At 30.3% G+C, this 13,425-nt stretch overlaps 1 protein-coding gene across 4 annotated transcripts; it reads right to left on the bottom strand.

Annotated features, from left to right (window-relative positions):
* Nucleotides 1-210: 210 nt before the first annotated feature.
* On the bottom strand, nucleotides 211-7,846 carry LOC107872764 (nudix hydrolase 9). 4 transcript variants are annotated; one of them, XR_001674965.2, is made up of 9 exons: nucleotides 7,623-7,840; nucleotides 7,345-7,419; nucleotides 5,987-6,043; nucleotides 5,655-5,732; nucleotides 4,649-4,707; nucleotides 4,135-4,283; nucleotides 3,463-3,606; nucleotides 2,235-2,388; nucleotides 211-751 (listed from the first exon to the last, which is right to left on the bottom strand). XR_001674965.2 is itself a non-coding variant. In XM_016719362.2 (9 exons), the coding sequence occupies exons 1-9, from the start codon at nucleotides 7,689-7,691 to the stop codon at nucleotides 656-658; spliced, it is 891 nt and encodes a 296-aa protein (XP_016574848.1). In that variant the 5' UTR covers nucleotides 7,692-7,846; the 3' UTR covers nucleotides 211-655. The 4 variants fall into 4 exon arrangements, 2 of the variants coding, with proteins under 2 accessions (XP_016574848.1, XP_016574847.1); XR_007056582.1 differs by having other exon boundaries at nucleotides 5,655-5,737; nucleotides 7,623-7,833; XM_016719362.2 differs by having other exon boundaries at nucleotides 2,235-2,393; nucleotides 5,655-5,737; nucleotides 7,623-7,846.
* Nucleotides 7,847-13,425: the final 5,579 nt, after the last annotated feature.

Genomic DNA, 13,425 nt, shown 5'->3' with positions numbered 1-13,425 from the left:
AGTGTTGGCATAGATAGAGCTCGACAACTCCTTAGCTTAGTTTTCAATACACCCTTCTCATGATCAACTGTTGTAGACTTGAGAAGGAAAGTGTTCATCTCTATAAAGAGTGAATCCAAATTTAGAGATTAATAGGAACTGTGAAAAATAGAAATATTTAAAATGGGTTTGTTTCGTTTATTCTTTTTTGACAAGAAGATAATCAAAACGTGTGTTAAAAATGTCCATTTAGTCAAATGTGTTTGAATACATAACAAAGAAGCTAAGATAAATGTGTTTGCTTGCTTCTGATTTAATTACTTTTCCAACTCCAAACCCCGTGGATGTAGTGTGAGCAGTATGACTAAATTGCATAAACTGTGCATGTTGGAGAAGACAATGTGGGGGTGGGGGTGGCGGGGGGGACTTTTTTGTAATTATTTAGGGAATAAAACAAGTGTCATTAATTTATTGGATATAATTGCCATGTATTTGGCTTTTTTTAAAAAAAAAAAAACTAATTATAGCTCATTTAGATTTCCATGGGAACTTTTCTTTTGATCAGTGAAATAGCATAGCATGAGACTGCACATCAAAGAATGCAAGACGGAACATATATAAAGCCGGCAAGCAAGACATTAGAGGCTACGAAATCCTCATTCAGCAAACGATGAGATTAACCATCACTGGTGCCTTGTACCATTAATTTGTAGAGTGCTAAGCCTCCCCTGTGGCAGCCAGGCATTTTAGAAGCCATGTTCTCTAAATCATTCTGACAATAAGAAAACGGTAGGGAATTAAGTCAGAGATAAAAACTGATGGTTAGGACAAAACAGAACAAAAAGTTTAAAAAGCAATATGAACTTTTCTTTTATAAAAGAAGCCAAATTGCCTCGTATACTATTTTTAGCAACAAGTTCTTCACAAACTATCACTGCAAAAAAAATAAAAACAAGAAATACTTCCACCATCAGCAGTCTTGAATGGTGATGTCCATGATGCCCAACAGATTACGGAGTAAGAAGGTAAGAAAGCACAGAACTCAAAAGATAATACGGGAGTAGTAAAGTAGTCCAGCACCTGAACAAAAAAATGTTCAACCTGAATCTGCACATGACAAATACAATGCTAGCTGTAGCTGCTAAAGGGTCATCGATAGAACAGAATGGACATTCGCTAAGATTCAGTTATGCAGTTTGAAGCTCAAAAGGGTAGAGGATTATTTGGCTTTAAGGATCTCATCCAGTTTAAGGGTTTCAGTGATGCTTAGAATAAGAAGACGCTAGGATAAAGCATCATTGATATGAAGCTGTAAGGAAGAACCAAAGGATACATTTGCAATTATCACTTTCTATTACTCTTACAGCAGGCTAGTTTTATATGGTTATATCATGCAACTCATAATAACCAAAAGTTCCTCTGAAAAATTTAGACAGAAGTCCAATTAATAAGAAAGAAGCATAATGTGTGATTTTTTAGACACTACGACTTTTTCCTGATCTCAAACATTCACAACATACTCCCAAGTTACAAATAATATAATTCTATTCTAGACTAAGTTGTGTGGACTCTTCACTTTCAATGATGCACCCCTGTCAAATTCTCCAAAGTACACTACTTTTGGAGAATCCGACATGCACCCGCTGACGTTTTCGAAGAGTCCGAGCAACATAGATTCTAGAGAAACTAAAAATAGCATCTGAAACAGTGTCTCCACCTCACCTATGAGATAGAGGTAAAGACTGCTACACACTACCTTCCCTAGACCCCACTTTGTGGGAATACACTGAGTATGTTGTTTAAAAAACAAAAATTTGCAAATCCCAACAAAATTGGGATTAATCAAACATTTTGAGAATATTCTATGACTTCAGGAGTTCTGTATGATTGCAAAGATGATACTGATGCGAAAGGATTCCAGAAGGAACATGAAAGAGAACAGATATTCCAAAATTAAGTACTAAATGTAGACTACAAATCTAACCGACGAGCTCCAATTTGCTCAACTTTCACTAAATAGTTCCTGCCTTTACAGAACACTCACAGGCCTTGTTATAACAATGTGAATTACATTACACTGTTAGCATTGTGTGTTACACCTCAACCTCATGCTATATGCTTTTTTCCCCTCCGCATGAGACTCCTGCTAGACCAACTCCACAGAGCTCAACAAAAGTGGTTCCATATAGCAGTTAAGCAAAAATTAAGGGATAAGACAATTTACCAGAACTATTTTAACAACTTGTAAAACTAACCATTGAAACAGTATAAAGCTTGGTTGACTCGAAGCCATCCTGTGCACTAGAATACAGTTGTTGAATTTCATCTGACTGAAGATTGCATTTGATGAAGAAAAAAGCAGTTGGTCTAACATTCAATATTCTCCGAGATACACCAATAAAGATGGGACTGGACTGAGTATAACATCAAAAAAAAGAATAAAAAACAAAAGTGAGATGGCTCCTACAAAATATAAATCCTAAAATGATACAATCTTAACTGAAAGGAAACGACCAAGTGAGAACATAAAAATGGCCCCATCAATAGTTGCGGACAGGATATTCACATAAATTCACGAGTTTCCAGCTGATCAGCTTATGAATGCAACTTTATTTTGTAGCTGACAATCGATTATGTTATACTACATTTTTCAAGGATAACCTTTGGATAAGATATTAACCCTCCAAAAGAGACCACAAGCTTTACTATCCTAAGTTATTTTCTTAAAAAAAAAATCTACTAAGTAGCAAGTTTGTCAAATATCAAAATTCCACATATAATTTCTCATGGATGAAAAAGACCACATTTATAATGTCGGTAAACTACTTGATAACAGCTTTGAGGTAGATTTTACTGACAAATGAAGTGAGAAATAAGAACTACGCGTTACTGGAGCTACACAATCATATTTTCCTATTTTGACCACAAAACTATGCATTACTCTAGAGATTTGTATGACAAATTGACAACACAGCAAAAATATGACATTTCTCAAGATTTGATGTGATTGAGCTATTTTGGTATAAAAAAACCAGACTGATGAACAGGCTAAGCCCTGATATAAGGTTTGATTAGAAATTAAATTTATCCAGTCTGTGCTATCACTTATTAAGGTCCTTATTCTTTTCCTTCCAGATTACAAGTGTGACTCATTTCACTATTTGCTACCCAAAATGGTTCAAGTATTAGGAATTATATACTTATATAAAGCAGTGGGAAGTGGAAAGTTCACAAAAGAGTTGATAATGAACTCCATCATTATCCTCACAAATTGTAGACACCAGAAAAAGTCACATACCCCTTGCCACCAGACCCAAAAAAGGGGAACAGAAAAAAAAACAGGTTGGAAGTATCAGTATTAACAATGGAGGCACTCTCCTTTCTCCCAATTTAATCTTTTTACTTTCTATAACAAATTGGAAAGGTTATAGAAGGAAGAAAGAAAGAAAGATGGCTATTAGAATAACATAAATCACCACTTACAAGGGAATCTGCAGGAGCTCCAATTTCTTCAACAACTTCACGGACAATGCTGTCAAACATTTCCTGAGAAACTTTGCTATTAATAGTGTGACATTGATTCAACTCTTCGAAGCCTTCATGGGAGATTATTCCGACTTCTTGGGGCTGTTAAAAGTATAAAATACAATCATGTCATGCATTGCTTTTTACCTGGACATCTTTGGGCAGTGAAGTAAACAAAGAATCCACAGCTTAATCTTAGCTAAAAGGAATGAGTGATTTGCATGAAAGCAGTCACATATTCAAAATCCCTGAGCTGATCATTTTATTAAGTAACTCTAAAGCAAGAGCTTACAACTGAATAAAGCATTGTCAGATAAGGTCTAACAATTTTGCTGGTTTCATTAAAAGCAGGTGAAGTTAAAGAAATACAGATAACAAGTTATCTAACTTAGAATTACTTCTTAGCTAAAGGCCAAAATGGTGAACACTACTAAATATCTTTTTCCAAACAGAAATATGGCGCCTTTTGCTGCCATAGCCCACACTTTTTTTTTAACATGAAAGTGTTGAGAGTAGCTTGTTGGGTTAAAATCGCTTCTGACTCTCCCATTTTGAGTTGCAAAAGGTTATATTTATCAGAATTGTATTACCAATATCTCAAAGGTGTCCTTATGACATGAGGTAAGATACCTCTGGATGGCCTCCAGGAAAAACAAAATATCCAGGGAATTCTCCGACTTTATTACTTCTTTGAAGCACAAGTATTCTTTTATCAGAAGTTTCCACAACTGCACCATTACCCAGAGGACTTGATGTGTGCTGACACTGGATACGCTCATCTGCAGAAAAACCAATTAAATTTTTTACTGCAAATGAATTGTAGGCTTGCCACCTGGAATATCAGGAGGAATCATATTCATCCCTTTTCAAATACTCGAAGTGACTGCACTCTGAAATGTTATATGCAATATGCATCACATAATAACCTCCCTACCCTTTGGGAATTCTGAAGGCACCAAATTAGCGGCAGACCATACTTGGAATGTTTAAAATAGAACAGAAAAGGAACCAAAAGAAATAAGAAAAGGTTGTGGTTAATATTGCAGCTTTTCTAGTAGATGCGTTAGAGATATACAAGGTAAAATCATTCCCAATAGGATAAAGCAACTCTTACAAAAATTGCATAGAATGGAAGCTTGCTTACCTTCAGAAGGAACAAGAAATCTTTCCCACATAGGACTTAAATTTGTTCCCACGAATGTCCTGAGTAGAAAAGTTCAACTGTAAGATCATTTTATTATCTAATTTGATATCTATTTTTGCTCTTCTTCTTTGTGGGTAGATGCATGGATACAATTAAAGTGTGGATGGACATGGAAGACATTTACAAGTTCTCGTTTTTCACCCCAAGACTTAAACAACACAAATAAAGAACATAAGCAGTGGTGTGGAAGATATTGATGTGCAAACATACGATTGAAATCAGGACAGTATGAAACAAATTGGCAAAGCATTTACATTTGTGATATCAAATTCAGTGTGACCTGTCAGCACTATTAGAAAATGGGAAAAAAAATCAACTTCCAACAAGTAATTTTCTACTTAATTTTCCAGAAACAGAGAATATGACATCAAATATCTAATTCTCCATTTTAAGGTAGATGGTAGTCCTTTCAAAAAGCAGTCCCACAACTGCATAAAGAAGAATCAGTGAAAAAAATCAGGAATAAGAGTTGACACGACTACACTGAAATTTAAGCAGAGACTTCTGGCGAGAAAACATAGTTTGACTTTGATTATTCCGAGTGTTAACAATTTGTTGTCACCACTATCAATATCTTCATTCCACAAAACCTTTTTTTGAAATACCGGTGGTGACAGCAGTACTAACAGCAAACATTAACCAAAAAAGTGGAAAACCTAAAAGAAAAGAGGAGGGTTAAGGGAGGATTCAATGTGTGCCTGGTGTAATTAATATCTTCCTCTTTAACTCCCAACTACGAGAAAGAGGGTACGCTCAAGAACTGTTCACATTTAATGATTCAAGGTTTAGACATTCTGAATGTCGATTGACACAATAAATTAGCTTGTCCAAATTGCACCAGACGGAGTAAATCATTATAGTTTTCCATCACATGCACATCAAATGGAAAAACATACACTTAAATGAAATATTAATGGAAGGAAGAAAAGGAAAGATAGAGAAGAACCTATAATCTGTCAGACCAAGATGAAGGGAAACATGAGGCTGCTGTTTGGAATTATTCCCTACATCGAAGTTGTATCCACTGTACTGTAAAATTATCAGTATATATAAGATTCTTTAGAAGGGAAAATCTAAGACATGCAGCTTATTGGGTGAATCAAATAAACTAGAAATGACCAGCTAAATTCTCTTAAGTTATAAGTGAGTTGCAATTGTGGTCATCAAAGTGCCCAACATTAACTGTCCAAATTCTAAACTGAACAGATAATACCTGACTCTCTGTTATTTAGAATTAAAACTAAAAGAGAAATGCAAAAGTAGAATAGTGCAGCATACCCTGAACTTTGTTCCATTGTAAAGTGATGAGCTTTGTTGAACCCTTGCATCCCATATCTAATAAACCTTACACCAATCAAAAAGATTCAGAACAAATTCTGCCATTGGTACAAGTGAGTAACTATATCTTTCTGATTATATTGACTATAATTGAGAAAACTAGATGTCGATATTTGGGCTTTCAATTAATATGATTCCTACAATCAGCAAAAGTTACATTGTCATTTGTGAAGTACTTCTGCTTCATGTAACATGAAACCATTACAATTTGGAAGTCAAAACATTTTTTATTTGTCTGCTACCTTTTCAAATTGCTACCATGTGACCAGGAGGTCACTGGTTCAAGCCTTGGAAACAGTCTCTGCCAGAAATGCAAGGTAAGGCTGCGTACGATACACCCTTGTGGTGGGGCCCTTCCCCGGACACCGCGCATAGCGGTAGCTTTAATGCACCGGGTTGCCCTTTTTTTTTACTACCTTTTCAAATGTTTTCAAAATATCTTTAATTATAAGATCGTGATTTATAGTACTGTACAACGACATGAGTGGGTGGCTCAGATGGTAAGCATTCTCCACCTCCAACCCTAAGATTGTGGGTTCGAGTCACCAAGGGAGCAAAAAGGTTTGAACTCCTAGGAGGGGTAAAATTTTAAAAAACTAAAACAAATAGTACGTCCAATTTCATATGGACAATTAACTTTAACCCCATGCACCTCCACCCTGTTATTCCTTCTTTTTGGAACAAAATAAGCATTACTCCCTCCGTTTCTATTTGTTTGTCTTACTTTCCTTTTTAATCCGTTTCAAAACTAATGTCACTTCTCATTTTGGCAACTTTTTAATTCCAACTTTCTAAAAGCATGTTTAAGACCACAAAATTAAAACACATTTTGGTACATTCTACGTATCTTTAATTTAACACCACAAGAATCCAAAATCTCCTTTACCCTCTTAAACTCCATGCTCAGTCAAAACTAGACAAACAAATTTAAACAGAGTGAGTATTAAAATTGATGACATTCATGCATGGTAAGGGTGCTAATCCACAACAAAATTAGACATGTCGACATCTAGCTCCTCGAATCCCCTCAATATGGAACAAAATGAGTAGTTTTAACTAATGAAGCTATGATAGGGTACTTGGTAAAGTTAACAATACTCCTGCCATTCATCTTTACTTATCCATGTTTGACTTGATATACCTTTTAAGCAATAATAACTAAAAGGGTAGTTTTACTCTCGATTATTGAAACAACTTTTTTTAATATAATGGGCAAGTAAAAGATGGAAGGAGGGAGTAGTAAAAATGTGAATCTAACATGAAAAGGCGTGGAAAAAGAACGAGAACTGTAACATAACCTCAGAAATGGACAGCTCCAAAGTAGGATCAGGATGAGTAATCCTATCATATGCTTCATCGAAAACAACTGATACCTTTTACCAAAAGAGAAAATTCAGATCACAAAAAATAAGTATATTTAAATTATAAATTATTACTATAATTTATAGTATTTAGTTTTCAACTATGTTAATTATATTCTATCCAAATCCAGGATTAAAATTAAAAAGTTAAAATATCAAAATTTCTAAAAGTGCTACATAAATTGATACGGGGTACATAAGTGAGGTAAAGTAACCTGTGAAGGAGAGAGACCAGAAGGACATGAAATGAGCAGCTTGAATCCGTGACCAATTTTCTCCTCCATCCTTTTTTATCCCACTGGAAATACACACACAAAGACACCCAATTCATCAAATTACAGTTAAATTAGTATGAGGAGATGTGCTACGCTTGAACATTTGGATTCATATTTCAATGGGCCTGAGCCGGGTGTACAAATAACTGTTTTTAGGATTCATATATTTAAAGAAATAGTCAAAATTAATGAAGTTTAAAAGCTTAGCTCCTTGAAATCACTTTTATTCACGTGGGTCTAAAGTTTTTAAGGATAAATTACACAAGTATCCTATATTACTTAAAATCTCATTCCACTAAATTAATTATAAAAAATTTTTCTAAATCTTTAAATAAATTTTTTATCTGATACATAACAGACAACTCCTATTTTTAACCCTTAAATCACGTTGATATTGTTGCAGATAAGGAATAAAAGTTAGTAATAAATTCAACAATTATTAACTCTCATTAACAAAATTTCAAAAATAAGCAAAAAAAAAATAAAAATCATATCTGTGTTATGGTCATTGACCGTCGAAAAAATTTCACAAACAACCTCCATTAACGTACTCCTTCATAAGTCTGTTGTTGAAGTTGCAAAGAGAAAATAAAAAGTTGTAAAAAGAGATCCAAAAAAACTCGTAGTATGTGTGTTATGGTCGTTGACCGCCAGAAAAATTTCACAAACAACCTCCATTAACGTACTTCTTCATAAGTCTCTTGTTGATATTGCAAAAGAGAGAAAAAGAATGCGAAAAGATGCCCATTACCAAAGATATGATTTTTATATATCAGATTGATAAATTTCGTCCATATGCATTCTATTTATGTATCATAATGTTCAATGAAACAAACAGAACTGTAAATATTATTTCTGATACATAGATATTTTTTTGAATGAGATATTACATGCATTCTGATACATAAAACTATTTCCGACAGAGATAATCAATTATTTCTGATACATTCAATATATATTTCTCATTCTGATACATGTATAAAGAAATTAAGTATTAAATTTGTTTTTCGGTACATAGATATTTTTTTGATAGAGATATTACATGCATTCTGATACATAAAACTATTTTTGATAAAGGTAATTAATGATTTCTGATACGTTCAATAGATATTTCTTATTCTGATATATAAATATAAAGAAATTAAGTTTTAAATTCGTTTTCTGATAAATAGAAATATATATATATATATATATGTGTGTGTGTGTGATATGAGATTCGCCTGATACATCATATTCTTATAGTATGTTCAATTTTTTTCTGAACGCAAAGAATGAACGATGGGAGAAGAAATTAGTTTTGGAAGATTATGATAAATGAAGATTGATTTGATTGTTCAAATTTCAAATAATGAAGTTGTTGAGGATTTTATGTAATTAAATGAAAAAAATCTTAAATTGAGTGTGTTAATTTTCCAATTGTAGGCATTTTTAACGTTTTTCCCTTATTATCTCCAATTAATTGGTTAGTAATGTATCATATTCGGAATATTATGTAATTAATATAAAAATTGGGAGAAAGAGTAATTAGATAGCAAAGTGTTGAAATTTATGTTGTTTACCCTAAATTTAAACCCACAAGTTTGAAGTTGGGTTCTGCTAAAGGTCCGAAGTTTGAATGAAGTTTAAATTTAGACATTAACTTCAAATTCGAATATTTAGGGTGTTTCGTCATGAAAATTTTTATTTAAAAAATAAAATAAAATATTTTACTTCATTGAAAATTGTAGTATTTGACTATAAAACTTCAATTGTAAATTGTATTTGAACTTGTTCTTATATTTTTCACTTTTACTTTTCTAATAAAAAATTAAAAATATTTTTAATTCATATTCATGTCCAAACATAATTTCAAACTCTAATTTTAACTTGCACTTTAATTTTAACTCCAAAAAATTTTAATTTTCATGATCAAACACCTACTTAAATTTGAATTTTGGTTTTTCAAATTTCAAATACTCAGAGTTTTGACAGAAGCCAGCTTCAAACACAAAGAAGGAGGAGGAGGAGAAAAAGAAATTCAATCTAACCCAACCATTTTTTCTCACAAAAGTCCTTTTCTGCTTCTCGTCTTCCTTCTCGAACTGCTCGGCACTATTCTGAAGGAGTTTCACTTGCATTAGTTCAAATTTCCAAAAAAAGTTCATTTGTATTCCGACTTGGAATTGTGTGGGCCAATGAATTTTTTTATGGAGTTTAGATATGAATCTGATCTTTCATATATATTATGAAGAAGATGACGAAGCATCATAATTAATCATTATAAGCTATTGAGAAGTCATATGACAAAAAAATTGAAGTAAAGAGTATTAAATATTTAAATTTGAAAATGTATTATTCTTTCAAAAAAAAATCTATCTATATATTTGAGTCCTTGCATTTTACATCCAAAGTGTCTTTCTTTTTTTTAACTTGCACCCAATCATATTTATTTTTATAATTTACATCCTAACATCTTGGGTCCATTACATTTTACACCCCAAACTATCTTCTTTTTTTAAATTACACCTTATTCTATTTTTTTTTTACAATTTACACCCTAACCTTTGTATTTTCTTACAAAACAGTAAAATTATTTTTTTAATAATTTTTTCATGAGGATAAAATAGGAATAACAATATACTTCCTCCGTTCCATTTTACTCGTTTTAATTTGACATTGCACATTGATTAAGAAAAATAATTAATAACATGACTATTTTATCATAATACCTTTATTAAATAATGTTTATATTTTAATTTGGAGATAAAATAATTAATACTAAGGGTAAAAAAGAAAAAAAATTATCTTGTCTGGATTAATGAAAAATAACAAGTAAAATCAAAAATCAAATTAAAAAATTTGGGACGAGTAAAATAGAACGAAGGAAGTATTATTTTTTAAAATAAATTTATTTAATTTTTACTGTAGGAAGTTAGATGAAAAATTTGCAAACTCAAATTTTTAGAAAATCCTAAACAAATGTCATCTGAGTTAAGAGAAGATTGATATTGCAGAACTAGTGATATAGGAAGACATTGTTAAAGACAAATTCCATCAATTCATGTGTTATGTTTTTTGCTTTATCCTTAACTACTGTTATTCTATTCATTTTCCTTCAATATTTTGGTACTTTTTTTACGTTATTATTTTCTTTCTGATGATTGCTTAATATTGACATGCCTCCAGAAATTTCACTGCACGGTACTTTCACCACTCAGAAGCAACGCCACTACGAAATTTTAGCAGTTACAAATTAAAGTGAGAATACTTATCACATGACTATAGTTAGATGATAAATGTGAATGCAAGAACATATCTTGAAAGTTCGTTACACTAAAAATTAAATAAATTTATTTTAAAAAATAATACTTCCTCCGTTCCATTTTACTCGTTCCAAATTTCCTAATTCAATTTTTGATTTTACTTGTTATTTTTTATTTATCAAGATAAAACAATTTTTTTCCTTTTTTACCCTTAGTATTAATTGTTTTATCTCCAAATTAAAATATAAACATTATTTAATAAAGGTACTATGGTAAAATAGTCATGTTATTAATCATTTTTCTTAATCAATGTGCAATGTCAAATTGAAACGAGTAAAATGAAACGGAGGGAGTATATTATTATTCCTATTTTGCCCTCATGAAAAAATCATTAAAAAAAATAATTTTACTGTTTTGTAAGGAAATACAAAGGTTAGGGTATAAATTGTAAAAAAAATAGCATAGGGTGTAAGTTAAAAAAAGAAGACACCTTGGAGTGTAAAATGCAAGGGACCCAAGAGGTTAGGGTGTAAATTGTAAAAATAAATAGGATAGGGTGCAAGTTAAAAAAAGGAAGACACTTTGGAGTGTAAAATGCAAGGAGGTGGTCGACCACCTCCTATAAAATTACCAAAAAATGCCTCTATTCTCATTTAATTATATACCATACCCCAATATATAATAATTCAATTATTTCATCATAATGGTTTAAATATTTAATATATTCTATTAATTTATATTAATTAACTATAACTACATATTGGAAGTAAATTTTTTTATTTATTTAATTGGCTATCATGTTCCAAACTAATTTGTTACCACAAATCACAATAATTAATAACTTAAAATATTTAAAAGACATATAAAAATTTTATTGACTCTCATTATTTTAGCAATGCCACATAAATTGAGGTAAAAGAAAAAAAAAACTGCAAATCATATAATTAACAACTTAAAATATTTAAAAGATATATAAAAATTTTAGTTAACTCTCAAAATTGTATCGAAGCCACATAAATTGGGACAAAAGGAGTAAATATATCATTTGATAATTACGTAAAAATTATTATAAATTGCAATAATTAACAAGTTAAAATATTTTTAAAAAAATTGATAAAAGTTCTATTCAACTCTCAAAATTTTATCGGTGCAGCATAAACCATGACAAAATAAAAAATTATCTTAATTAATTGAAACTAAATATTTAAAGTAAGTCAATTTTATTATTTTAATTGACTTTTATATAGAAAATTAATCTTTTTATTTATTTATTTATTTATTTTAGTAAATTTAAAATTTAAAATTTTCTTTTTCTTATATAGAAATACTAATATTTAAACTTAACTTAAAATTTTTAAAGTACAAAATTAATAAATTTAATTTAATAAAATAAATTTCTAATGAATATAATCTTAGAATTTGTGTTGGATCAATATGTATCAAGTTAAAAAGAAATAACGAAAAATATATAGTAAAATTTTATTATTGTGAAAGATAAATATAAAGCACTATCCAATAATGTTTAATAATATCATATTTTGGATATGCAAATATAGCATCCCGTATTTAATTAATATACTATTCCGGTGAATTATCGATGATTACTATTGGATATGATAAAATTATATTAATTTTTATAGTAATAACATAATAAATCGCTCTTAATTAATTATTATGAGTCATCTAGGTATTAAGAAAATAAATAATATTTAATAAAAATAAAATAAACATAAAATTAAAAATTAAATCTTAATGTTTTAAATTAAATTTTCGTCTTTCGAAAGATGATTTTACTATATCACTCCTTATTATAAGTCATTTATGCATTAAAAAAATAAGAATAACAAAATGATATGTCAACATAAAATATTTGATTGACTACCAAAATTATATTAGTGCCACATAAATTGGGACGGGACAAAAGAAGATATAAAGCAACATATATTATTTGAAAATGAAATAAAAAGTACTGTAAATAACAATAATTAACCAAAAAAATTTAAAAATTGACTTATTTCTGCTTTAGCTGCTTCAATCGTGATTTTAATGTACAGTGATGTTTAAAGAGGGTAAAATGGCATAATGAGAGTTAAAAAGGATAAAATGTATGTAGTAAAGTGTGAGAAGAATAAAGCATGAGTAAATTGTATTACTATATTTTAAAGAAAATAAGTATAAAGATTATTTGCAAAAGATTTATACAAACTAATTTAAATATAAATAAAGTAAATTTAGGTACAAAAAACGTGTATCTATCACAAATTTGCTACCAAACACTTCACACTTTCTTAACATTAGCAAATTTTCTATCAAATATGTGTAACCATCTTTCTCAACTTTTTACAGCTCCTTAATATTAATTAACATTTCTCTGTTTTAAAAATAAAATAAAGAAAAGAAAAATCTCAACTCTTCCTTCTCTATTAAAAACAACACTCTTTTCTTGTGTTAAAAATAATAATTAAACAAAACAATAGCGAATCTAAGTTATGTATTCTCTT

This window comes from Capsicum annuum, chromosome 6 (genome assembly GCF_002878395.1).
Source record: "Capsicum annuum cultivar UCD-10X-F1 chromosome 6, UCD10Xv1.1, whole genome shotgun sequence".
NCBI lineage: Eukaryota > Viridiplantae > Streptophyta > Magnoliopsida > Solanales > Solanaceae > Capsicum > Capsicum annuum.
Note: the sequence above shows the minus strand (reverse complement) of the source record. Positions and strands in the feature narration are given on the sequence as shown.